The 27,776-nt window shown below is 43.0% G+C and overlaps 2 protein-coding genes across 2 annotated transcripts in view; both read right to left on the bottom strand.

Annotated features, from left to right (window-relative positions):
* Positions 1–12,551, bottom strand: part of LOC125884754 (plakophilin-4-like) — a 75,598-nt gene extending 63,047 nt beyond the window's left edge. The window contains exon 1 of the mRNA XM_049569921.1: positions 12,340–12,551. Within this exon, the coding sequence (XP_049425878.1) occupies positions 12,340–12,492 (153 nt within the window). The 5' untranslated portion in view covers positions 12,493–12,551. The remainder of the gene's footprint in view (positions 1–12,339) is intronic.
* Positions 12,552–16,053: 3,502 nt separating this feature from the next.
* Positions 16,054–27,728, bottom strand: lg24h7orf57 (linkage group 24 C7orf57 homolog). Its single transcript, XM_049570174.1, has 8 exons — positions 27,654–27,728; positions 26,323–26,388; positions 26,032–26,205; positions 24,405–24,492; positions 23,903–24,029; positions 21,270–21,334; positions 21,029–21,129; positions 16,054–20,555 (listed from the first exon to the last, which is right to left on the bottom strand). Exons 2-8 carry the CDS (start codon positions 26,363–26,365, stop codon positions 20,497–20,499), a joined length of 657 nt encoding a protein of 218 aa, XP_049426131.1. The 5' UTR covers positions 26,366–26,388; positions 27,654–27,728; the 3' UTR covers positions 16,054–20,496.
* Positions 27,729–27,776: the final 48 nt, after the last annotated feature.

Consider the following 27,776-nt stretch of genomic DNA (forward strand, 5'->3'; position numbering starts at 1 on the left):
CCAGACATACACCAGCCATTTATCTTAAATTTCTAAATGGTTTTGTTGTTGTTCTGGTTTCGTTATGTTGGTGCATGAGTCATGCAGAATATTTATTGACATGGGAAAGCAAGAGTATTGAAAAACTAAAAATATCAAACAATAAGCTCAGTGGATCTGAGGGCTGTACCATGAAGTAAGATTAGTGGGTTCGCGAGGTATAGTGAGTCTAAAGCCAGAATGTTCTTACCTGATATCAGACGTTTTCATCTTCATCTGACATTGCGTCTACTCTTAACGATTTCCATGGAGGAGGGGGTTTGATTTTACATAATGAATCTATAGAGACCCACATTTCCGACTGAATCTAACATCATTTTAAAACCCAGTTCAGACCAAAGATTTGCGACAAGACGAAACCGTTCTAGAACGTTGCAGAGAAAAGTTGCAGTGGTGTGAACTGGCAGGTCTGAGCTCGACTCAAACTGAGCTCATCTCCAACTTAAACTCAACAGAGAGGGCGGATTCAAAGGTCTGGACCCAGGCAAAATCCATCCTTCGAAGGTGGCTCTCTTTAAACCTGGATACATCGCCATGGTACCTCATGCTGCAGACATAACCTGGACCAGTCTATGCTCTGAGATTCAGTTTGAAATCAGCAACAGCAACAATTGTTTTGGACCCTGAACATCCTTCACATGTTGAGTTCCAGATGCCTCCGTCAGGAAGGAGGTTCAGTCTCCCCTGAGGCCGCAGTAATAGATACAGATCATCCTTTGCTCCATCTGCTATTGGTTTTTTAAACGAATTATAACTCTGACTCATTATGTCTTCATTTTCCATTATTCATGCCGTCAGTGTCGGAGACATTGATCCTTTGCTGTGCTGTATAAATTGTATGGTATGTATTTGTGTTGGCCTGCTGTCTGTAGAGTAAACTGGCCCTCGGGGACATTAGAGTTTTATTGAATCTTGTTCTTGAATCTTGAAAAGCGCCTTTAACAGCTCCTTTGAGTCGTGTCACTCTATAGTCAATGTCAATCTACGAGCGATAGAGATTCTCAGATGAAAGAATACATTATAAATGCACTTTAACCAATTTGTTTCGCAGGAAATCTGAGCAGGAATACTGTTTTATTTTACATGCAAAGTTGTTTTTGCTCATGTTGAACAACTAAATGTGTTTGTAGTTTTCTCCATCTGCCCACGCACACTCAAAGAAGCCTTCTATGAAACCTCAGGTAGTATTGCACATGAATAATTCACTTTATTATTCATCTGAATGACATTTATTTGCATATGAAATGCAGAATACTTCCTTCAAACCATAACGATACCACTTTGAATTGTGTTTTTATGCTTAGTCCTGATTTGCTGAAGTCTGTTTTACACCGCTGGTATATTACAGCTAACAGAAACCTGTTAAAAAATTGATTATTATTGGTATTTATCACAGATAATGTCAAATTACGAATGTGGCTCTCTTCTAACCTCGCTAGATCGCTCATTAGATAGATCATTAACCCAAACTTGTTGAGCTGTGGCGCTACGTGAATCATGCAGGGCAATACAATAGTGCTTACTGTATGTATCAGGCACACCGATTAGATATTTGATTAGTCTATTGGTATTAATAGCACAGATAATATCCATCCATTCATTTTTAACCACTTATCCGAACCGGTTGCAGGGGCAGCAGGCCAAGCAGCTTACAAGTTAGCATGTTGTATTTGTTTGGAAAACGTGTTTAGTATAAGACAGTTGTTTTGTCAGTGAACCTTGTGAGTTGTAATGGAGCCAAATTTTGTACCATTACCTTTGTTAAATGTTGCTGTTGTCCCTGGTTTCATATGAGAAGAGGAAAAGTCCGCTAGCCACTAGGCTAGTTTATACAATGTAAAATGCCATAGTCTTGTGCTAATAACGTTAGCATGTTGTATTTGTCTAGAAAATGTGTTTGGTGTAAGACAGTTGTTTTGTCAGTGAACCTTGTGAGCTGTAATGGAGCCAAATTTTGTACCGTTACCTTTGTTAACTGTTGCTGTTGTCCCTGGCTTTATATGAGAAGAGGAAAAGTCCGCTAGCCACTAGGCTAGTTTATACAATGTAAAATGCCATAGTCTTTTGCTAATAATATTAGCATGTTGTATTTGGTCATGTTCTCCAAGCGGGAAACACAGAACCCTTTTTGGTTGAGCGGGGAACACAGAACCCAGGAAACATAGGGATGACCCCGTGAGTTGTAATGGAGCCAAATTTTGTAACGTTACCTTTGTTAAATGTTGCTGTTGTCCCTGGCTTCATGTGAGTAGAGGAAAAGTCTGATAGCTGCTAGGCTAATTTATACAATGTAAAATGCCATAGGCTTGTGCTAATAATGTTAGCATGTTGTATTTGTGGGGAAATGTGTCCAGATAAAGACAAGTGTTTGTCTGTGAATGCTGCGAGTTATAGTGAAGCTGATTTGTGTACTTGTGTTTGAAACTGTCTCTATTAAGCCATGTTTAATGTGTGTTTAATGTGTGTTTGATGTGTGTTGTACGATGTAAGCTCTGCATAGAGCTGACGGACAAGTATAAATCCTGCTTTTGAAATAAACTAAGCGATAAAATAAATATATTAACTTGTAAATTTATTCTGGGAGCGAGTACAGAGCCTTACGTAGAGCCTGGGTTAACAAAGCAAGTTGATGACAACCTTCATGGTAGCCATTATCTCTGACTAAGGCTTTAGGGTTTGTCAAACCAGCTCAGGCAAAGAAAGCCTGGAAATAAGGTAATTTCTGTTAACGATTTCTTGATTTCTGAAGTATGACGAATGTGGCACACCTTTGAACAATGTTAACACTTGGAGACAACACTGCTGCGATGTTTAATCTAATTAATTGCTATGTTTTTAAGGTGATAAATTTCGGTGAAAAACAGAACAATTAAATACAATCACACAGAGAGGGATGTAAACTGGTAATTGCACAAGTGAGATAAAAGCTCGTGAGGTTTAAAGGGAAAAAAAGACAGAAAACAAAGACAAAAACAGGACAAATGTTGGATGAGATGATCTGAATCAGAGAAAATACAACAGGATGTGAAATAAGTTTAATTAAATGGGAAATTAGAGGTTCGAGATGAATTTGAAATGGAAAGAGGACAAGAGGACACTTCAAGTATGAAGTGACAGCGTCCGCTGCAGATTGGCACATTCAGTACTTTCAGGGACACAACAGAGTGCCATTCAAGCAGCATGGTGCTTAAACGTGCCGCATGCTGTCACAGCACTGCTGCTGACTCTGCCTCCACATCTCCTTACATCACTTCAGGGCAGCACAGAGACAGGACAGGAACACACAGCCCTCCTTGTCTCAGCCTCGCCGCGTTACGGCACGCCTCGGGGGACAAACAGAGCCGCATCGCGCCCCGCGCCCAGTCACCTCGTGATGTCTGGAAACACGCCCAGCGCTGCCAGGTCGAGGCAGAGCCGTGCCAGGCGATGTCACGTACCAGCTGGGGGCTACCGGACGATTCGCCACGGCTTATTGTGCGCCGTCACAAAGTGTTTTTCTCTCCCTTATCGAGTGACACCATCCACAGACCTCTGCGTCTTATTCCTTCTTGCCGTGTCTAATCATAGCCCGGCAGTTTGGTTTATCCAGACTGCATCTGTGATACCCGTGAAATGTTCGGCCTAGTTCTGCCGCTGCGACACATTGCTGCTCCTGCTTTAAATCGCCATCTTAAAAAGGAGAATTCACACTTACAGACTTTGTTAAGAAGGCAGCTTAACATTTTTAGCCCATGTAGCTGCACAGAGAAACATTTCGACTATCTGTCGATGACGTGATGCAGGAAACTTTTCAGCCACATTCACTGTGTACTATTTCCTTCCAGAGGCAGCATTTTGCCCTGTCGTTCGGCCGTCACACAGGGAGAAATCATCAAAAGGAGAAGCAGAGCTACACCCACAATCGCCTCAATAGACCAGAATGCCTTGCATCCTGCTTTTGTTTCGCCATCTCTCTTGCTCTCTCCGCCTACACATGTAACCCATAGATGAGTTATAACACTTTCTGTCTCTTTATCCGCCCAAACGCCCACCTTTGATAGAAAGCAACAAGTTATGCTCGTTCTCTGAGGGCTGTCAAAAGGGATTCTGGGAGACGGAGGAAGTCACTAAGTAGATGAGGCAGGTGGAGGCAAATTGGGTCCACTCAGAGAGTAAATAACTCCTGGAAAGGCATCACAGATTGATGCGATCTGAAACAATATCTGAGGGTGGATTTTCCTCTTTGATTTCCACAAGAGGAAATCCTGTTCCACCACAGCGACTCTGCTGAAGACCGCGAACATGACACGCAACCTTGAGCATCCGTGATGTTGAGTCAACAAGGCAGGCTGCAACAACAGGCCATCATAGGCTCTCTCTTTCCCAAAATATGACAGCGAGCATGCATTCAAATCCAGGCAGATGTCAAACAGCAACAGTTCTGTGCCTGTGATATCATCAAGCGCGGGGCAGCGGCGGGCGGTGACATAACTGGATTGACAGAGCCGGTTTAACCCTCAGATTCAGATGGTGACCCTGCAGCTCATATGAAGCGAACCTCTTGCAGGAAAAAGCGTCCATGCGCTCCATCAATCACGGAGGTTTGGTAAATATGCTTTGACCACGCAGGTTGTGTTTCTGGCCCTAATCGTCGAAATCAATCCGAGCATGGAGAGCGCCGACACGGCCCAGTTGTTGTTGTTTTATTGAGCTTTTTTTCCCTCCTCTCCATCCTGGGAGGGGTTTTGCTGAGCAGGCATGTTCTTTTTCAGCAGCACCATGCGTCACATTCATACAGCGGGGCCGGGCTTTTACACCTGGGAGCTGCACTATTGTCGGCCGCGGTGAGCCAAACAAGGCCTCGGATGAATATCTGATAACACTTTGGCAGACGAGATCCGCTATATTTTAGAAATAATGAAAGATGAACTTGCTTTGTTTTCTTTGACGGGAGAAAAACTGACCTATGGGGGAGATATTGTGATGCTGCTGTTGTTTATTGACGGCCCATTGTTGGGGCTACCATTGCTGTGCAGCCAAGCATTGTTCAAACCCTCAGAGCTTCACTTCAAATCACAGTCAAGTGACTAAACACCCATAGATATTAAATATGTCTGAAGTGAATTACAGAGAAATGTGTATAAGACATGATTTAAGACATCTAGAATATTCCCAGCTGGCCTGTGTTTGAATTTTGCACTAAAAAGCTTTTGGCGTTTCTGAATTGGTGCACCTCTACAGCTCACTAATTAACACTTCACATGTTGTTTATTTAATCTGTACTGTGTGCTAGACTGTTTCTCAGTGGGAGCAGGGACTTCCTGGAGTCTCTGCTGATCGCCTCATGTAGCATGTGAAATCCCAGCAGACCTCTCTTTGCTAAGCTAAGCTAACCGGCTTCTGGCTGTAGTCTCATATCAAATTGTCTTATCTAAAGTTGGACATACGTATCATAGCAAAGTGGCAAACAGAGCGTCTAAAGGTGCCATGGCAACGCTTCATGTAGACAGAAGATATGGAGGACTGCATACATGCCTCTCTGATGTTTCCTCCTCCTGTCACGACCAGTATGAACCAGAGAAGTGTTGGCAATAAGAGTGTCGCGATATACCAGTATTGACTTTAACTGTGTGTATTTAAGAATGAAATATTAATATCATGTTAATAATACACATATCATAACACGTTGTAAATAATCATTTCCCTTTCCTCTCGTTCTCGCTTTGTCTCCCTCCCCCAACACCGTCTGCTCGCCCTTCTATTATCTTTTAAGTGTAAAGGCACTTTTTGTACACTTTTGTACAGTTATGGTAACAGACTCCGTCGCCACCTCCCAGCACTTTTATTTTAAGTGTAATTCACTTGCCAAACTAGAATTACTGCCTCGTGGTTGTATCCCTCTGTGAACCAGTCAAGTTTCTTACAGTTTACATCCATGTCCCTGAAAATATAGATGCTTCATATACGTCCTATACAATCAGCACAGCTTCAAGATTAGTCACCAATTCAGTATCTGACCAAATGTCTCCCCTTCTGTTTCTGAGATATGACGCTGAGTAGCGGCGAGAAAAGTGTTTTAAGCAGAACATTATGATGTCACAGTGAAGCTGACCTTTGACCTTTTGGATATAAAATGACATCACTTTTATCCACTTCGACATTTGTGTGAAATTTTGTCATTTTCAGCACATGAATTCTTGAGTTATGGCCAAAATGTTGTGTGAGGTCACAGTGACCTTGACCTTTGACCTTCTACCACCAAATTCTAGTCAGTTCATTCTTGAGTCCAAGTGGATTTTTGTGCCAATTTTGAGGCAACTCCCTCATGGTGTTCTTGAGACATCGCATTCACAACAATGAGATGGATGCAAGGTCACAGTGACCTTGACATTTGACCACCAAATTCTAATCAGGTCATTCTTGAGTCCAAGTGGATTTTTGTGCCAATTTTGAGGCAACTCCCTCATGGTGTTCTTGAGACATCGCATTCACAACAATGAGATGGATGCAAGGTCACAGTGACCTTGACATTTGACCACCAAATTCTAATCAGGTCATTCCAAGTACAAGTGAACGTTTGTACCAAATTTGAGGTAACTCCCTCATGACTTTCATGAGATATTGCGTTCACCAGAATAAGACAGATGCAAGGTCACAGTGACCTTGGCCTTTGACCCTCTACCCCCAAATTCTAATCAGTTCATTCTTGAGTCCAAGTGGACGTTTGCACCAAAGTTGAGGTAACTCCCTCATAGCTTTCATGAGATACTGCGTTCGCCAGAATAAGACGGATGCAAGGTCACAGTGACCTTGACCTTTGACCACCAAATTCTAATCAGTTCATTCTTGAAATGTTTGTGCCAAATTTGAAGAAGTTCCCTCAAGGTGTTCTTCAGATATCATGCTCCCAAGAAGGAGACAGGTGACAGATGCAAGGTCACAGTGACCTTGACCTTTGACCACCAAATTATAATCAGTTCATTCTTGAATAGTTTGTGCCAAATTTGAAGAAGTTCCCTCAAGGTGTTCTTCAGATATCATGCTCACAAGAAGGAGACAGATAAAGTCACAGTGACTTTGACCTCTGACCACCAAAATCTTATCAGTTCACCGTTGAATCAAAGTGGACGTTTGTGCCAAAACTGAAAAAGACCACCAAATTCTAATCAGTTCATACTTGAAATGTTTGTGCCAAATTTGAAGACGTTCCCTCAAAGTGTTCTTCAGATATCATGCTTACAACAAAGAGACAGACACAGTGACTTTGACCTCTGACCACCAAAATCTTACCACTTCACCGTTGAATCAAAGTGGACGTTTGTGCCAAAATTGAAAAAATTTCCTCAAGGTGTTCTTGAGATATCGTATTCACGAGAATGGGACGGATGTATACGTACAATGAAGGACGAATGGACAACCCGAAAACATAATGCGTCCAGCTATGGCTATCGTCGGCCATACTCTTTTGGCCACAATAATTGATCTTTCGCTAAGCCCCGCCCCTTTGTGATGGTCCAACAAGCTGTCGGAGAAGCAGACAGAGGGGTCTACAGTCTGTGTTTGAAGGATATATCCAGGATGTCAAACTGACTCAGCAGCAACAACAGGTTAAAAAGACAAAGATAGTTAGAAGCTAAAGCCGAACTATAGGCTACAGATCACAGTGTAAAAGTGAACCACCACATCACTGCTGATCGCCACACAAGACAATGAATATAAAGGGAAACTTTGCTGATATTGAACCAGCTGTGTGGCATCGCAGTGTGTGCAGATGAACGTGTGCTGTTGCTGTTGCGAGCACCTGGACCTCCGCCGCCGGGTCATGGATTGACAATCAGACTGTGGAGTGTAAGGACATAAACCCTGAGCTCTGGCTTTACATCACAGATGATTATCTTGCACAGTAGGAGCTGGAATTAAACAACAACATCTCTACAACAGGCTTAAATATACAGTGAATGCCGAGCTTAACTCTCTGCAAGCACAGTCCCCAAAATGTCAAACTATTCCACAGCAACCAGGCGAGCGTGCTGATGTGCAGCTGGAGGTCAATGTCAATGTCATCCCAGACAAGCTCTCATGACAGCTCCTATAACTCAGCACTGTGTCGTGGTAAAACTTCATATTGTGACAGCTTTGTAAATTGTTTACGTCTGATATCAGAGACGTGTTTCAGTCTTGATTTCACAGAACGATGCAAATAGCAGCTCCAGACGTCTCGCCTTTCATTTTGGAGCATCTTGGCTGCAAGCTGTTGTCTCAACATCTAATCAGTCTCACAGTGTTCGTGACAAAGAAGTGACGGCGTTAAACCGTGCACCGACACTGCGCAGGATTTGAGGGTTTCCAAATCGCCACGTCTGCAGCCTTGGTGATTCCCTGCTCCTGTCTATCACTCTCCCTCTCTTAATGGGATAAATGAGAGCAAAGTGGCAAAGCATCAGGCCCCGAACACAATGGAAGGCAATAACTGATGTGCTCTATTTAGCATGTCTAATTTGACATTTCTGTGGAGGAACTGCAGGCGGTAGATTTGACGCTTGAGCAGCACTGCCGCCTGCATTTCAGCACTGAGAAAGGTAAAGCAACTTGATTATATTTTCTGGTCGCAGCCTGTTCAACAGTCTGAGACAAGCTACATGATAAAATATTTGCTCTCTGGCAACTCGCAAGTTTAGAATAGCAGTCAAGCTGTACGGTGCAAGGTGTTTTTTGTACTTTCTTTGCTGTTAAACATCCATTTCTTTCCTGGCTGTTATCAGCAAGCACAGCGTGATGAGAGAACTCAAGAAATCAGCTCTTTTCTCTGGAGATTATTACTGAGGTATGATGATTGTGAATGAAGCTCCTGCGTGAATGCTAACTACGGATTATAGCACCTTTGAAAGTTGTTATCACAAAGGCATCATCAGACGGCTACTGCAGAAATGAAACGGCACATTCATCTCTCAAACACATCTCCTCCACTGCAACGCGATGCATGTGCAGGGAAATGATGCAGCAGCCATGGAGTCCAGCGGCGAGCAGAGCTACTGAGGCATTAAGTATGATCGCGGGGTGACAGAGCTGCTCCTGCTGCGCTCAACGGAAACCAAAGGCAGTCAAACAGCCTTAACTTCACATCAGTTCAGACTTCAGAGCAATCTGAGACCCACTTTTTTTCCGTCTGATAGCTGCAAAGAGATTGCAGATTAAAAGCAAAAGCAGATTCTCTTTTCTTGGACATCACAAGCCTTTAAATAGCAGTGTGCCTAATTCAGAGTCACACACCCGGGGACTAAGTTGAGAACATGGCCACTGTCCAGGCATAATTAAGAGCAGGAGAACAGACAGACTCCCATGTTGACGGGATGGAGAGAGGCACAAAAATAACAGCGGGGACGGGAGACAGACGGAGAGACGGAGGCTGCGTTCACACTGCAGCTGCAAGCGTCTCTGTTGTGATTTCCCCTCATTAATATTTAACGCAGATCTGATGCGTTTTCAATGAGTGTCAAAAAGTTAGTGGCAGGAAAAACTGATCTCAGGCTGCCAGTTCACATCAACATTCAGCGCTCGGAATATGTCAGCGACACATTAATTACATTTTTTTAACCAGACACAACAGCTGAAACTCACATGTCGCCTGAGAATAGTGAGGAAGACATGTATATAAGCCTTCTCTCACTACCTGCGGTCTGTCCTAACTACACAAGTTTAAGTCAAAAGTGTGAATACGCCTGTCAAAAATATGGGGTAGAGAATTATAAAAGTCTGAGGACGAGGACTGTTAATGAGAGTTCTAATAGAATTTTGGATGCAAATTCGGGAGGCTCAGCGTAGCACAGAGACCCATTACACTGCAGTCTCATCTGGAGATAATCCTCAGGATTTGCTCAGTAAATTTGAGTGAATCACAGACTTCATTTATCCTGCGAGCAGGGGCGGGGCCAGAGGGGCGAGGCTCCCCCGACCAGAGTCAGAGGGTGATGGTATCATGGATGGATTATTGAGCAGGCCTATTGGGTACAGGCCCCGGGGTCGCTGTGCCACAGCCTCTGCATGAAGGGACTGATAACATCTCTTCTTGTAGAGTCAATCAAGTCACCACAAAGAGATGCAAAACAGTCACAAACAGATGAAGGATGGCCACAAAAAGATGTAAAATGACTAGAAAGAGATGTAAAATAACTAGAAAGAGATGCAAAATGACTGGAAAGAGATGCAAAATGACTACAGAGAGATGCAAAATGACTAGAAAGAGATGTAAAATGACTGGAAAGAGATGCAAAATGACTAGAAAGAGATGTAAAATGACTACAGAGAGACGCAAAATGACTAGAAAGAGATGCAAAATGACGAAAGAGATTCAAAATGACTAGAAAGAGATGTAAAATGACTACAGAGAGATGCAAAATGACTAGAAAGAGATGTAAAATGACTACAGAGAGATGCAAAATGACTAGAAAGAGATGTAAAATGACTACAGAGAGATGCAAAATGACTAGAAAGAGGTGTAAAATGACTACAGAGAGATGCAAAACGACTGGAAAGAGATGCAAAATGACTAGAAAGAGGTGTAAAATGACTACAGAGAGATGCAAAATGACTGGAAAGAGATGCAAAATGACTGGAAAGAGATGTAAAATGACTAGAAAGAGATGCAAAATGACGAAAGAGATTCAAAATGACTAGAAAGAGATGTAAAATGACTACAGAGAGATGCAAAATGACTAGAAAGACGTAAAATGACTAGAAAGAGATTCAAAATGACTAGAAAGAGATGTAAAATGACTACAGAGAGATGCAAAATGACTAGAAAGACGTAAAATGACTAGAAAGAGATTCAAAATGACTAGAAAGAGATGCAAAATGACGAAAGAGATTCAAAATGACTAGAAAGAGATGTAAAATGACTACAGAGAGACGCAAAATGACTAGAAAGAGATGCAAAATGCAGATGACCATAAAGGGATGCTAAATGACTACAGAGAGATGCAGATGACCATAAAGGGATGCTAAATGACTACAGAGAGATGCAGATGACCATAAAGGGATGCTAAATGACTACAGAGAGATGCTAGGTGACTACAGAGAGATACAGAGGACCATAAAGAGATGCTAAGTGACTACTGAGAGATGCAAAATGACTACAGAGAAAGATGCAGATGACCATAAAGGGATGCTAAATGATTACATAGAGATGCTAAGTGACTACAGAGAGATACAGAGGGCCATAAAGAGACGCTAAATGACTACAGAGAGAAGACAACAAATAGAGACATAATGACTACGGAAGGATGCAAAAGCATTACAAAGAGATGCAAAATGACCACAGTAAAATCACCATAAAGAGATGCTAAGTGACTACAGAGAGAGGCAGATAACCATAAAGGGATGCAAAATGACTACAAAGATATGCTAAGTGACTACAGAGATGCAAAATGACTACAGAGAGATGCAAACTGACCACAAACAGATGCAAAAATACTAACAATATATCCAAAATGATGAGAAGAAAACAACAAAGCGATGCAGATGACCATAAATGGATGCAAAATAACTACAAAGAGATGCAAAATGGCCACAATGACATGCAAAATCACGACAGAGAGATGCAAAATGGCCACAGAGAGATGCCAAATAACTACAGAGAGATGCAAAATGACTACAGAGAGAGATGCAGATGACCATAAAGGGGTGGTAAATGACTACAAAGAGACACAAAATGACCACAATTAGAAACACAATGACGACAGAAAGATGCAAAGGGACACAGGCATGCAAATGATTAGAAAGTGATGCAAAATGACCAAAATGAGATTAACTTATTACCAAAAAGACACGTAAAATGACTACAAAGGGATGCAAAATGACTTGAGAGACACACACTGAGATGCAAAATGACCGGGTTTTGTGTCTCTTTCAGTCTGGGGGTCTTGACCTTATGTAGAATGGTTGAGGGCTGTTACATGTCTGTATCGAGGGGCCTATTCTCTCAGGCTAGTTGGAGATAAAAACAGCAGCTATTCATCAACAGTATTTCATATTAGAGTATTTAGGTTGTTAAACTGGTGTTAATTTATGACACTGACTAAATACTGAAACCATGAGGAATGATTATTTAGATTTGTTAACACATTTTACATAAATTAAACAAGAGGACAGTTTCAGGCACATGTGACATCCTGGTGAGATAAGATCAATCATCCAGAGAAGACAGAGCTCCAGAGAAACAAAGGTTGTCAGCGTGAACAAACTCGATCAGAAGAGAGTGACCAGGTGAGGAAATAAAGCACACACAACAATAAGGGTGTGACTGCAGCATCTTCTGCCTCCTACCTGCTCTTTGACAGAAGCCAGGAGGTTGGTGGTGGTGGTGGTGGTGGCGCTGCTGTTGCTGCTGCTGCTGCCGGCGTTCGGCGGGAGGCCGTGACCGCTCGGCCCCTCTCTGACCGCCATGGGCCCTTCCCCCTCTGCGTCCCCCTCCTCCATCGCCTCCACCTCCCCGCTATAGTCCAGAGCCGGCTGGCTGCTGAGGCGCCCTCTCTGACCCTGCAGAAGGACTACAAGCCGGTTAGGATGTGGACAAGGAGGAGACACGGCGAACATGAAATCACTGTCGTGGCCCCAGGGGCCTCTGAGGGTGTCAAAGTGCGACTTCACAGGGATCATATTGTGTTTTACCTGCTGTAATAATCCTGCAGGGATTCACTTTGACCTGGAGCTGTTGTTTTTTAAACCTCTCTAATATCCCTGCAGGGACTCGTAGTGAATTTACTGTGACCTCACGGTATCACTGTAATGTTTCTACAATGCCCCAGTGAGGACTCACAGTGCGCCTATAGTATCAATTTCTGTGGGGATTCATATCAATGAGATTATAATGCCTCCCCCTTCTATATGATTTTAGTCTCCTGTGGTTTTATGAGGCTCTCCAGTGGGGATTTAACCCTTCACTGACGCGCGCTGTTGCACATTTTCCCACAAAGCAATAGTTTTACCTCAAAGCTTATGCACTGCATGTGCAGGTGTGCATGCACGCTGCACGGGAGGCATTTAACAGCATGTCACGTTCATGGTTTTCCCTCACATAACAGAGCCTGAGCCATCCGCGATCAGCCTCCATCATATGCTACACGCAGCCTGTCTGTCAAACGTGCACATCAATCACTCAGCCACCATCCGGCAGCCAAGGACGAGGTCACACCGACTCACCGGACCACAGACCGGGGAGCGCGGCTGCACTGAAACCGAGCCTCCCTGTCTTGCTCCCGTGCACCGGTGGACGCGAGCCGGAGCTGCCCGGCCGCCTGGCGAGCTGCTGCGGCTGTCAGTGCGACTCACCGGCCAGATGTTGCTGTTAGAAGCAGGCCACAGCTGGCTCGATCCGTCCTGTTACGCATCCATCCTCCTCCTGCAGGCGGCCGTGACAGCTACTACATTCCCCCACGCGCCGACGCGACAAATAAACAAAACAAACAGCACACAGTCCCGCGCGCGTGCACACACTCCTCGTGCAATATATAAATATATATATTCCCCTTCCTTCTTTTATCCGGTGTGAGGTTTCAATGCACCCATCTACTCCTGGCGTCCGCGCGGCACCCAGCCACCCACCCACCAACCCGCCCAGCCACTATTGCCGATCAGCGGCGTGACGTCACCATGCGGCGATGGATTATATTCCGATACAGGAATCGATCAACGCGCTGATGCACCGGTGCATGAGCTGCTGCAGGAGCCGTGCTTTAAAGTGAGATGCAGCTCCGTGCAAACAGCGCTGCCGGAGAGGAAGGATGGAGCCTGCAGCGGCCACTGTGCGTGTGTGCGCGCGTGCACGTGCGTGTATGTGCGTGCGTGCGTGTGTTTTATCCTGTACACACACTGCTGTAGGCCTGACGGGTCCTTATGGGACTCCCAGGATGATTAAATAGTAAAAGTTTATGAAGTACTTAAGTATAAATTATGGAGGTCCAGTGTACGGAGGCACATTAGTGTCAAGATTTATTTATTTTTTATTATTAAAAATAAAAACTTACATGAGATATTGATTAATATTATAATGCATTATATTATTACATTATATATCCTATTTTTTAATTTATTCTTTTATTTTGTTTGATCTTTTTAAACTTGTAAAGCACTTTTGAGATGCATTTTGTGTACAAAAAGCATTTTATTAATAACATTTATTATTAAAACTGCATTAAGTTTTCGCTAATAATCCTCATTAGGCTGTAAAATAAAAAATATTTAATAATTTTGACCTAAATTAATGACTATGACAGCTCGTACTGGTTAATTTGGAATGATGAGATACTAAATCAAACTATGAATTTAATAATTTCAAATTACGAGCATTCGTCAAAATTAAGAAATTTAGAATTTGCCCTCATATATCGTCATTTCTACTTACCCCATGAGTATTTTTTATTTTTTTCAGTCTTACATTTTTATTTATTCTGATATTTCTTTCCTCTTTCTGTGAACAAGCTTTGGATGCCGATGAATTAAAGCACTGATACTCAATTTATGGTCCATGATAGGGTGCCAGGTGTCCCACCGACCAGTTTCTAACTCACAATGAAAATAAACTGATTCCAAGAGTGCTTTAAAATCATCAAAATGGAGTTTGTTTATCAAAAAGTGCCACAGGAGGGTCCATCAAAGGTCCGGGATGAGCCCTGAATGTCCTAAAATTCCAGGAACTTGCCCCTGGTTGGGTCTCTGAACACATTCTCACTCCGACTTTGTCACATATCGACGTTTGGTCATCATCTTTCAACGTCCAAGGCACCCTGGGTGTGTTGGTTGTTGACGCTCTTGGACGCCGTGACAACTTCAGCCTGTTACATGCATTGTCTGATCTCAAAATACAGTTTGCATACAGCCTCTTTCAAAATAAAAGCACGACGTCGGTACAACACCACAAACTGACGTTTTTTCCTTCAACAACAAAAGCATGTGGTTGGGTTTAGGAAAAGAAAGAACAGGCTTTGGTTTACAGTCTCACGCTAAGCGATCACCAGCCTCCAGGGTGAAAGTTGGTGGTTGTTGGACCCATCCGCCCTATTTGGACTTCCAACCTTAACTTTAATCGATGTCCAGACACATAACCCCCTGATGCCATTGGACACCGTCAAACAATAATGGCGACTGTCCACTTACCTTGCTGACGTAAAAAGGACAGCTTTTGTCGTCAGTGTCTGACACCACAAGTCACTGCCCAAGCACTGGATTTCGACGACTTTGAAGTGAGACCAGGTTCGTCAGGTATACCTGTGGCCTGCGGCAGTGTGTTTTCAGGTTGTCTGTTCGTCCTGTTTTCGTGAAAGCAACATCTCAAGAACGCCTCGAGTGAACAGACAACCAGAGGACATATTGCATCAGACCACAGAAGTTGTTGAAATCTGGGGCTTGGTTCGTGACTTCCGGCATCAGATACCGACGAATGCAGCAGGACAACAATGAAAGTTCAGGTAGGAGAAGTCCGACCAGGGTGGATGGGAAGGGTCCAACAACCCTCACCCTCAACCAACAACGATCACCTGGGACGCCGGTGTCCACTTCTCGTAAGAAGCCAAACTCTGTTCTTTTTTCCGAAACCCAACCACGTGCTTTTGTTGCTGAAGGAAAAAGTGCGTTTATTAAACTGTATATTTCCTGTGAAAACAGAAGTGTACAATGGAAACAGACGATGCATGTAACAGGCTGAACTTGACACAGTGACCCAGAACGTCAACAACCCAGGGTTCCTTGGATGTTGGATGTAGACGTGGAAAGTCCATGACCGAACGTTGATATGTGATGAGGTCAGAGTGAGAATGTGTTAACCTGGTGTGGAGGCATAATAAGATACATCAAATCTTCTTTGTAGCATCCATGTGCGACTTACAGCTCATGCACACACCAAAGTTGGAAGATTGACTTCCCGACTCAAAGTGGGACCATCCGAGGAGCACATGGGTGCACATGGGTGAGTGTGATAGGCAAGTAAATTCAATCAAGCAAGTACAATTTTCTTTGGTAAAGAAGAATCAAACAGGACACAGGTACATGCACATGCCCATTTATTGAAATGATAATTAAGAGTCTGTGTGCAGTCATCAAGATAAGCGGGGTCGTTACATTGAGTCGTGTCAGGTGGATTTCTCCTCACAACACAAACACTTGAGGGATCTTCTGTTGAAAAGCTGCCTTCTTCAGTCTCTTCTGGTACACTCGCATGTAAAAATGAACGCATACCACTTGCAGATCAAAAAGCAAGATGACAAGACCGCAGGGAGGACTTTTGCAAAGTTAAGCCACTAAAGGTTCCCGCTATTTGTTTGTAAACGGATATGTCACCAACTCGCACTGGGAGAGGAGGATGCAACTTGACGAAACACTATTTTTAACTGTAAATACTGTACCCTGAATATTTATCATAAAAATAAACCCGTCATTTGAAGCAAAAACAAAAAGATGATACATTCGCTATTCTGTCTACTGCAAAATAAAATCCAGTTTTCGGAACAACACTTTTTAATACCACGTAACAGATAAATAATGCATCATTGCTTAAATATATTGTGCTGGAAAAAAAAGTGACAAGCCTAAACCTGTGTTGAACATGACACATCTCTTGTAAGAGTAAATTCTTTTCCAATGAGAGTCTGCTGCTGCTGCATCATTTCTGAGACGCAGGTGATGAATGTGTTGGATTTACTAGGACAAACTCGGAGCTTTAATCTCGCCGTTACACCCAAATAAATCATTCCTGTCCTTTTCATTTTTAAGAGCATTTTCTCCGCCCGACAAATGTCCCTGTAGGATTAGGATTTTACTGTCACCGTCAGGTTCACGCTCACGGCTAAGAAATTAGAACTGTTAAATGACTTAAGGCTGAACTGTCCATCAAGTGTCACAGAAATCCATTACCTGGTTTTGAGACATCCTGACAGTCAAACTAATTCTGCAAACAAACAGAGGACGAAGAGGTGGAGTCGTTTCTATTGTCTGCTGGGGTTTAGGAGGCCAACTGTGTGAGCACCGTCCAAACTAAACCCTCATGCCACATTTCTTTTGTCTGTGTTGCTCCACAGTTCTCCTAGTTAAATTTAAGATGTTTTAAGACCTTGTTATCACCACATAAATTGGAATTTAATACCCGTTTTAGTTGGGACAATGTGGCCTAGAAATCTTTTCAGTGGTTCCCAGCAGTATATAACAATAAATCCTAATGACATAACCAATTAAATTAATGCAACCTAGACACAGACAACTGATATATTGACCGATTAGTAACTGAGCTTAATTAAGTTCTTGCTAAAATTGACATTTGCCCATTATGAGACGATGAGCTTCCCTAGTTCCTGTAGCTAGGGAAAGTGACAGTAGCCCTTTCTACACAGAGATCACACAACACGCCGCTACGAAGTCCTTCTTCACGCCTCCTTTGCATTTTTACACAGAATCAAACGACAGCGGCATTACGTCACTCAAAAGACACATGATGGGAGTGACATGTAACCCATGAGTGTCAGACACTGACGAAAAAGCTGTTCTTTACCATTGTCACGAACGAAAGTTAAGGCGACGAACGTCCGAGTAGGGTGGGCAGGAGGGGTGGTGAATGGGTCAAACCCAACCGTAGTTGTTGAAGTGAAGTGTTTTGCTGATGTAGTGCGCTGATTTTGAAAGAAGACAATGCATGTAACAGGCTGAACTGCACATGGAGTCCCAGAACGTCAACAACCAACACACCCTTTCACATTCTATCTGGACATGGAAAGTCCATGACCAAATGTTGACATGTGACGAGGCTGGAGTGAGAATGTGTTGGTTATTGGCGCCTGATCTCGTCCTCTGCTCAGAGGGTAAGGAGCTCCCGAATCTTACTGTCTTCCCAATTTACAGCCGCTGTTCTTCTTTGAGTTAGCTTCTAACTGCTAACAGCAACTTTTTAAATCTCTAGGTGGGCCGCACAGCGAACACATCGTCAAAATGTCACACCCGTGCTGCCCTTGAACCCATCTTGCAGGCTGTCCTGTTTATACAGACATCACTTCGGCGCTCATACTACCTCCCGTGGCGACTTAAAGGCGACAAAACTCTGTCCCCCCCTCTTTGCACTGTCATACCTTGTATATAGAACGGCGAGGCGGCATAACAGCACGATGTTCCCGCCTTGAACAGGCAGTGTAAAAGGGGCTAGTGTTTTCTACAGCTCCTCAAAAAAAGGAATGAACATCCTGTCAAATCAATCACACTTTCAGTTTGTAGGTGTCAAAAAAAATGTTCCGACACAAACAGATACAGAAATATTTTCTGATTTTACTGCCGACAAAAGGCAAGGCAAATTTATGACTTTGAATGTCTTAAAAGGCCTTTTTTAGTAAACTGGATTTAGTGTTTTTCTGTGCACGCTCACATCTATATTTTGACAATATACACAAACGCTGAATGCTGGTAGAGTGTGCAAGTAGCTACTAGTTTTGCTTTACGCACCAGACAAAAAAAAAAACAATCTACTGAGTGGCTGGTAGAAGAAAAGTTAATTTCCAACCCTGATGACGCTTTTCATTTTTTGATTCTGCATTGTGTTATCCTGATCTCAATGTGTTAAGCGTTTTAAAAAGTGGTATACAAATAAAGTTCTTTTGATCTCGTCATCTTCTCAATCTTTATCAGAGCCAACAGGATTATGTCTGGTGTGAGATCCTTATCCAGTGTCAAAATAATTAGGGACAGCCATCGGTCGGGGCTCGAAGAAAGCTGTGACCTAAAGGGTGAAAAATTGCACACTGGACTGAAAGCTTGGCTGCTCTTCTGATGACTGACACTATAGACAGCGGCTTCAGTGTTGTGTGAACGCTGACATCACGCGAGCGCGATGCTGACATGACGACTGGGGTCTAGAGACAAGGAAACAGTGTGAATCAGCAAATAACGACACATGATAATACATGTTTCTATTTCAGTCAATTTGGTGGTTGTTAATTCCACATTTCTCAATTGCTACTGGAAGTATTAAGGAATTTACGCACATAAAATGAACTTTTAAAATAGGTAAGATTATTTCACTGAGTAAAATATAAGAATGTCTTGGTAGACGTCAGGCAAAACCTCGTGGCAAGCTCTTGTTCCTATGTATAGGACTAAAGGTCTGTGACAGTAAAGTTTTCTGGCACAAAAATGTTGCAGCAGTAACCACGTCTCTCATCTGAGCAGAATAAACTCCCATCCGCTGGGTAAACACGTCATGAGTTGGAGGGTTCGGTGTGATCAGGCAGTGCACTAACACTAACTTCTCCTACTGATGTCTACAAAGTCAAAACACTGCGTGAGCAGGGAAAAACTGCTTGGTTGGCACGTTCAGAACTCACTTTTTAAAAACTCGTCTGCGTTAATCTTCACAGGGAATTACGCTGGACTTGACTTTCAGCTTGGCAGTCTGCTGAAGGTGGCCGCCCCCCCCCTCCTAAAATGTCCCAGAATGCTTTATCTGTTGCTGCATGAGTTTGGGGTTTATTAGGCTGAGTGAGAATGCAATAAGATAACACTGAACGGCTTTAGCATGCAGAATAAACCCAGTTCAGTTCTATCATTGGCAAGCTTCTGACACATTTGGACTGGCATCAAACACTTGGCACCGATTTCCTGGTGAGCTTCCTAATAAACAGTGACAACAAAATTGATCTTGCAGCACCTGATAGTATTCAAATCTTCTGGAGACTTGTAAACATCCCATGAGTTAATTTAGTTCTTTAATATCAGGCTTGTGAATGGGCTTTTATCCTGATTATCGCACAAGAATGCTTGTACAGTAAAAGAGGGATGTTTCTCGATTTTAGGGAGCCAATTACGGAGGGGACAGGAGGGAAGAGCAACCTTTCGCAGAGCATCAACCTAAAAAAAAATCCTTGTTGGCCCTTTCTGGCGGCCGTGGCCATCAGTATGCACTTTGGCATGTGGTCACAGCTGCAGGGTGGCTGTCTCTACGAATGATCGTTTCCACCCCCACAACTGAAAACACACAGACCTCCAAATTCCCTTCAGAGAGCAGGAGCCCTTAATTGAAACAAATAATATTTCACGTCACTGGAACCACATTTCATTAAGCACAAACACTTTAAATTCACTACCTCGATCTTCATACAACCAGGGAGGGAAACTAACAGGTCTCCAGTTTGCATCCAAACAGAGTTAGTTTCCTGCCCCGTGCACAACTCGTCTTTCAAATCGAGAAACGACAATACAGAAATAAAGGATACCGCGAGCACCGACACGTCTACTCAACAAAATCTGTGTGGATTCTTCTTTACAAATCAAAGCAAATAAATAGAGAGGACAGTACCGTTGCATAAACATGAGTACAAAACCTAACAGTCAGTGGATGTACAATAAACGCGAGTGAATCCGAGAGGGGCGGAGTGGTGTGTTCGTGGATCTTGTGGAAACCATGAACCAGTGTTAGGATGACCCCCTTTCCCTCAAGACCAGCACCTGTGCACTCTACTCCAGGTCGTCCACATCCTCCGTCGCGACGGTGCTGGTCTGATCTGAGGTCACACCTGGAAAACAAAGAAAACATCAACGAGTGAAGCAAAAAGAGAAACCTGTCACAACGTGTCTGGAAATAATCTGGGGAAAAAACGCTGCCCAGTTTGTGGGATTATCATGCATCTTGGGTGATTGGATTACAAGTGGACAGCTCTAAGTACAGGTGGGAACGCGCCCAAGGTGTCCTCGATGCGTCTTGGGACATAATCGCGAAGGCCTCATGTGTCTTGGGTCACACTGAAGGACCGCGAACTCAGCTGACATCCTTGTTTACCCAACTCAAACTTTCTGATGCTGCCTTTACACAGGTTAGACGCAGCACGCTGCAACGACTCAACCACTAACGTGACTGGCGAGAGTATGGACGTGATAACTGTGACCTTCTATCATAACTGACGGAGGCTGTAACAAAGCCTGAACGCCATCGGTCAGGTGGAGACGCACATGGACACAGGTCTTTGATCACAGAGAAATTAAACCTTACTTGAGGCATCGTCGTCAGTGGGAGACTTCTTCTTCTCCTCAACGTAGCCATGACTCAGCAGCTTGGACATGCTGACTGGAGGAGCCTTCTTCTCATAAGACCTGACGACGAAGGCAAGACGAAACAAGGTTATGACTTGTTCGCAATGTTCAGCAAATCAATCCTACACCTGTTTCAGTGCAGTCTTGAGAGATTTATTGCTGTTTTGACTCTGTGTTCCATCACACTGATTAATACTCACGTTCTCTTGTATTTGTTGGTCACAGCGAGACCCTCAAGCTGACTGGCGACGCCATCAGGAGACATCTGTCGGGTGGAGAAGTTACCCAGATTTACGTTTATTTGTGTTGCATTTAAAGGCAGTTTCAGACTTGAACGTGGCAGCAACGTTAGGGAGCGATCACATCGAGATGAAACGCAAGAAATGCAACATCAGTAAAACCATTGTTTTCCTATGATACGGCGCGTCTGACCGGCATTCAAGCGTCTTTTTAGACGGGTGTTTTTGTAGACGCTTCTTTTTAGAAGCGCGTAGACGCTGAAAAGTTAAAATATTTCCAACTTTTTTGAGCGTCAGACGCCAGTAGCTAGCGCGCATTGAATAAGCGCTTCCAGCGTTTCAAGCGTCTTTGAAGCGTCCACGTCTCTAGCATCTCATTTCTGTGTGATCGCCCCCTTACAGACAAATAAAAGTGGATATTTTTGACTTTTGTGCTGCAGAGTTATACACTGATTTATTCACTTTACTGACAAATAAACAAGCTGACATGCAAGTTGATAGAGCAGAGGATGACGTGATGGCAAATGCAATCTGTCATGCAATGGAGAATGATTGAGGAAAGTGGCATGAACCAAAACCCGCAGACAGCAGAAGATTTATTTTTATAATGTTGCTTTTTTGCCTTTTTTTCTCGAATGTAAATGCTCTCATACTGACTGAGTTTGCAATTATGGTATGCAACAGGGCTGCCTCTCGACTAAGAATATTCCTAGTCGGCCAATTGTCGTCATTTAGGGCCATTAGTCGACTAGTCGCCTGCATGTTTACGATATTAATTTAAGTAAGAGAAAGAATAGTATCAGTAACATTGTTAACACTGTGCTACATTACAGAGAAATACAAACCGTACTAATGAACCTTCATTAATATAGGCCTATATTTTATCTACAAGTGCACGTCACACACTGAGCAAGCCGCCTGTTAATGACGCTGTGGGCTAATGGGCATGTAGCTACTTCCATGTTTCAGATGATACGTCATGTTTGTAGTGGACCAATGAAGATGAGTTTACATATCACCTTGGGTTCGTCCTTCACCTTCAAAAACAAATACCCACCAGTGGCCGATGGAAAAGTTTGACATGCATGTGGGTTTATTATGTGCTTCGACCATTTCTGCCAGCTGTGTCAGACTATTTTGACCCTCGCGGCTTATTGTACGTGTGCTGGCAACACATGACGTCAGCTACCGGAACCATGGGCATTCAGTGGTAACTTCTGAGCAAGATGTGGCGACACATTTCTGCCGTGAAGCCACTGCCAGAAAAGACAAAAAACGAAGATGAATATGTCGGACTTGGACAAGAAGAACGGCAGTTAAACGGAGTACAAATGTCGCACGGCATTTTAGTGAAAAATGGAAACTAGACAAGGCTGGCCAGGCGCGGTCATGGCTGACACCTACGACCCCCACACCAACACGATGAGCTGCAGCCTCTGCCGCAAGCACGCCGAAGAAACACAGAGGACAGGGCTGGATTTTCCTAAAGTTGGATTTTCATACTAAAAATGTAAGGTAATTATTTTTAGTCAAACAAGGCACGATTTTTTTAATTTGGCTGGTAAAAAAATATGTTTGACTGGTGAATTTTTGGACGTCACTAGCCAATGGCAGATGAGGTAAAAAGTTAATTTTACACCCTGGATCCCACACTTTGGATTTCCTGCATCTGTCCTTTCAAATTAAAGTCACACATGGTCCAGTCATACAGGTTTAGATTTATTTTGACAAGGCGCAGCTCCTAATAGAGTTTCTTTTTCTTTTTTTGTTTTCTGCGACTAAGCGTCCAATGAAATCTTGCTGACTCATGACCTTTCTGGAAGACTAACACGTAATTTATAGTTCTGCGTTGAATCGACGCGTAGGTTATGGCTGTAGCCTAACGTGCACCTCCCCAGAAATGTAACTACACGTCGCAGTGACACAGACCTCGTGTTTGTCGCTGTATACTGAAACCATTTCTCTCAATGGAAACGGAGCTTGTATTTACTTGTATTTCACAGGTAGCAATAAAATGTGAAGACAGTAAAGCCTCCACTAAAATAGCATTTCAAGTCTTGTGTGTGATTTATCCTTCAGGGATTTATACTTCGACGTGCGTAAGGTCTGCGCACAACCATAAACGCTTGGTCAACTACTTGGGGGCAGCCCTAGTATGCAACTAATATTCTTGTCCTAATATTGCTTTTTAGCCAAGCTGCCTCTGCAAGATATCACTCCTCATAAGACTACCTAAAAAACATGCAGTTAAAAGCATTACTGTTCTGACACACTGTGTTTTTAGTTTAAAAAAAATAAAGATATCATTGTATGAAACATATTTTATATGAATTTGTGTTTTATCAGGTCCCTTTAATGCTTCACTTTGTACTTACCTATAACCTTTACCAACACTTCCACAAAGCTGTCACACAGCCAAAGCACCAGCAGAAATTAAACCCAAATGAAATTCAACCAAACTGCGACGATGGATCAGGTGAAAAAAGGGAAGGTGATGGTAAGAGTGTAAATAAATAAATAAATAAATAAGGATGGAAGACATCGACACGGTATAAATGCTGGGTGGGGGGGATGACTTCATTCGATCCATTCACCTTCTCATTAGAGGGGGAAACTCTATCGTCTCTTTCCCAGGACGAACAGTTATCAGTGCCAAACGGGGCGTTCAGAGGCCGCATGGCCGCCTTCGTCACGCCATCAGGAGACACCACTTTGCTTCCGCTGTAAGCACAAAACCACGATCATACACGATGTGAAATCACTGCTGGGCACTTATCACATTCTGGGAGGTTTGGGCTGTGGCGCGTACGCTTGTCTCGTGCTGCATGTGGCTCTCAGAGGATCAAAAAGCACTTAGAGATGTTTTATCTTTAAAAAATCCAGTTGGCTGATCAGACTGCCTTTCCCACTGAAGACAGGTTCTTCGTTTAACACAATCGTTACCCTCTCTACAGCTGATATAAACAACCCTGTGTTAAAGAGTGTGAGGTGAGCGTGTGTTAGGAAACAGATATTAGAGGCTGTTTTTATTTGCACACCATCTCAGCATGCGGAGACGCATCTTCACCGTGTTAGATTGCTGACTTGTGTTCTTACCTCTTTGACTCATCACCTCCGAACCAGTTGGGTGGGTTGTACGGCTTCCTGGGTTGGTCATCAGAATCAGCATCATGACTCAACAGCCCTGCAGGGGGGGGGCACAATGTTCAGTGATGAAGCACGCTGCTGTATCTCACCTTTCAGAGCACAAGTTGATAATTAATTCAATTATTTTAGCAACAATCTGAGCTGCAACCAATAAAACAAGTGAGAATAGTCACCACTTTGCAGAGGATTCATCCATGCATGGTATAAAACATTCATGTGAAACTCGACACTGAACTTTTCAGTGCAACGCCTGTTTTTCCCCGGTGATGATGCAGTTTCAATAAACAGAAGCGGCTTGTTGTGCAGGGGGATGTATGAAAAAAAAGAAGATTTTTTGGAAAAAGATCCCCCCTTTCATGTTGCGGAGCGGTATGCTCGTGATTTGCATTTCAAAGTGTGGAGCTAAAGTGTCTACAATAAACAAATCAGCTGGGATTGTTTTTTTTAAATTCATTTTCAAAATGTGATGACTTCCACTGTTTAATTCACAGCACAGTTAAAGTCCCAGTGAGACAGAAGTTTGAGCGTCTATAACTTCTGTGCTGTGATGTACAAAGAGATCTGGACGCAGCGTTGGAGGCCGGCCCTGTTTATTCCTGTGAAAGTTGCTCAGTGGCATGTGAAGCCGAAAAAGTTTGACTTCCTGCTGCTTACCGGCTCCGAACCGTTGTTGGGAACACTCTGTCTTATTAACATTGATTTAGCTTAGCTTGTTAGCTGGTAACTGGCTTCTAGCGGTCGGGACCACTCTGCAGAAGGAAGGATGGTGAGGCGTTCAGGTCCCGTTCACCAACAATGGCTTTACTGCAGTCTTCACCACAAAACAACAAACATGGCCGTCTCATGAGGTCCAACAGGAGCCCACAGCTCATCGAGACTCTTTATTCTGTTGCTACTGTCACTCTTTGCCGCTTGCCGTCTTCATCATGACACCCAAAGAAAGCTGCTTCCCTCTACATACACTGAAGTACATGTGACACCCTCACAGGTTACCCACAAGGCCATAGAACAAGCGCACTAGAGACTTCCACCGGCCGAGCAGCTAACGTTGGCTTCAGCACTCCGCTAACTTGAATGGGGATAAAATAAAATAATCGTGAGGCTTTTCTAGACTTTCCAAATGTTATCGGATTGAATAGATCAAATCATGATAGTGAAGTGACTCATTTTGCACCACAAATATTAGTCAGTCAAACCAATTAGTGTTTTATTCATGTGCAAGGCTGCTTAACGGTCATGCAGCTGCCCACCACTAGTGGGTGCTACAGAGCTGTCAGGATTTTGATGTAAAAATACTCAGATGCTGATTTTTGATGTATAGTTGGCATGTAACAAGAGATAAATGATCAATTAACACATGGATTAAAACTGCAAAAATGTATTTCTCATTTCATGGGGACTTAAAGGTCAACTCTTCTATCTGAGGGCAGGAGCATGTAAATCAAATTACCTCATCTTAATGTGCAAAAGGAGACAACAAACATTTCAGACACTATACAACAATCGTTTCACGAATGTATCGTCAGCATTTCAGCGCACTCTGTCATAAAACTAGGACACCTAAAGAGACCTTTACCTTTGTGCCCTCCTCCCTTCGCCAGCTTGACATACTCCGAGTCTGACTCAAAGATCCCAACTCGCCGTCCGCTGATCCTCTCCACCGGAGACGTTTCATCTGCAGTCTGGGACAGACCGGGGATCTGGGAGGTCGGCCCAGTCACGCCGCTGGTCACAACCCCGGTCTTTATCCCTGCAATGACCCAAGAATTACATCTGCTTGTTTGCAACTTGTGGATCTTGTTATAAGGAAATTAATGTTGAATATTTTTAGCTTTGTGTATTCTCTTAAAATTGAATTAAGTCTTACCACCGGGCTTGGTCCTCCGATGGTTGGGTACCGCAGTGCTCATCTCAGCTGAAGATATCAGACAATCTGATGAGCAAAGGGAACACTTAATGGTCTCTTATGTGCATGGTGAAACATAACATCAGTTTAAGGACATTATACTAGTTGGCAAACATATAAAATAAGACTGTAGCTTCTTTTTAAAATCTTTAATATCATTTGTTGCACATACAATTTCCTCTTTCAAAAGCTGCCCTGCCTGTTTTTCTCCACCCATCTTCCACCACAACAGACAGGGAGGGGCAGGAGCCTCAAACTAGTGGTGGAGGAAGTATTCAGTTCCTTTACTTAAGTAAGAGTATGAATACCACACTGTGAAAATACTCTGTTAGAAGCTAACTGATTTTAATTTGTAAATTAACTCATAACCAAAGCTGTTACATAAATGTAGTGAAGTAAGAAGTACAATATTACACTTTAAAATAAAGTGAAGTAGATGTATAAAGTGGCATTAAAGGAAAAGACTCAAGCAAAGTATAAGTACCTCAAATTTGTACTTAAGTACGATACGTTAGCAAATGCACTTCCTCCAGTGCCTACACCCATTAAAAGACACTTATTTTTTTGGTAAATAATTTCATGATTAGCAGATAGTTTGTATGCCGAATTTACCAAAAGACCAATAACCTTAATAAAAGATCAAAATTAATGTTTAAAAAATAGTGTACTGTCAGCTAAGAGCCATGTTGTCTTTAATTATCGATTTTTCTAATGCAGTTTGGCCTTGCGTTGCTCCATATGTCACACAGCGGCCTGTGCGAGCGTCTCCTTCGGATTAGTAGCAATTAAAACATTAAAATAATAACAGGGAAATAAGACAACACTTATTTGTGTGTGTAAAACAAGCTATATTAGCTTATAGCTGCAGCTAACGCCAACAAAACGATACATATAATTAATTTAAAAGACAAATGGTAAAAAGTGAGCCCACTTAGCAGGGGGTGGATAACGTTTATAGCCGGCTAACGTTACTGTGAAACTGTAGTTTGATCCTACACACATTATATCGTCAATATATAAACGCAAACAACACTGAGTTAATACTAAAATCATATTTTATACCGGAATAGTTTTACTTCGCCGCTTAGCTAACAAAGCCTTGCTAATTCAGCTAGCCGCCTAGCTAGCTGCCGCAGCGGCTTCCCAGCGCTAACGTCACTTTGCAACGCAATAACGCTACTTTTAACGCATGTAGCTAACAACACTACCCGCTAAAAACCAGACGCATATCTTAATTTATATGCTATTTCTCTTTCGTTGGAATTATTGAGCGATTTGTTGTAATTAAATACCGTTAGCTCCCCCTTATTCTGCAGGCAAAGGATGAACCGCACACACTTCCTGTGGCACCTGCTGCCGACTTCCTGTACGCTAAACGAAGATCGTGTATTTCCGACAGAGCATGACGTAATTGT

The sequence above is a fragment of the Epinephelus fuscoguttatus genome, linkage group LG24 (genome assembly GCF_011397635.1).
Source record: "Epinephelus fuscoguttatus linkage group LG24, E.fuscoguttatus.final_Chr_v1".
Classification (NCBI taxonomy): domain Eukaryota; kingdom Metazoa; phylum Chordata; class Actinopteri; order Perciformes; family Serranidae; genus Epinephelus; species Epinephelus fuscoguttatus.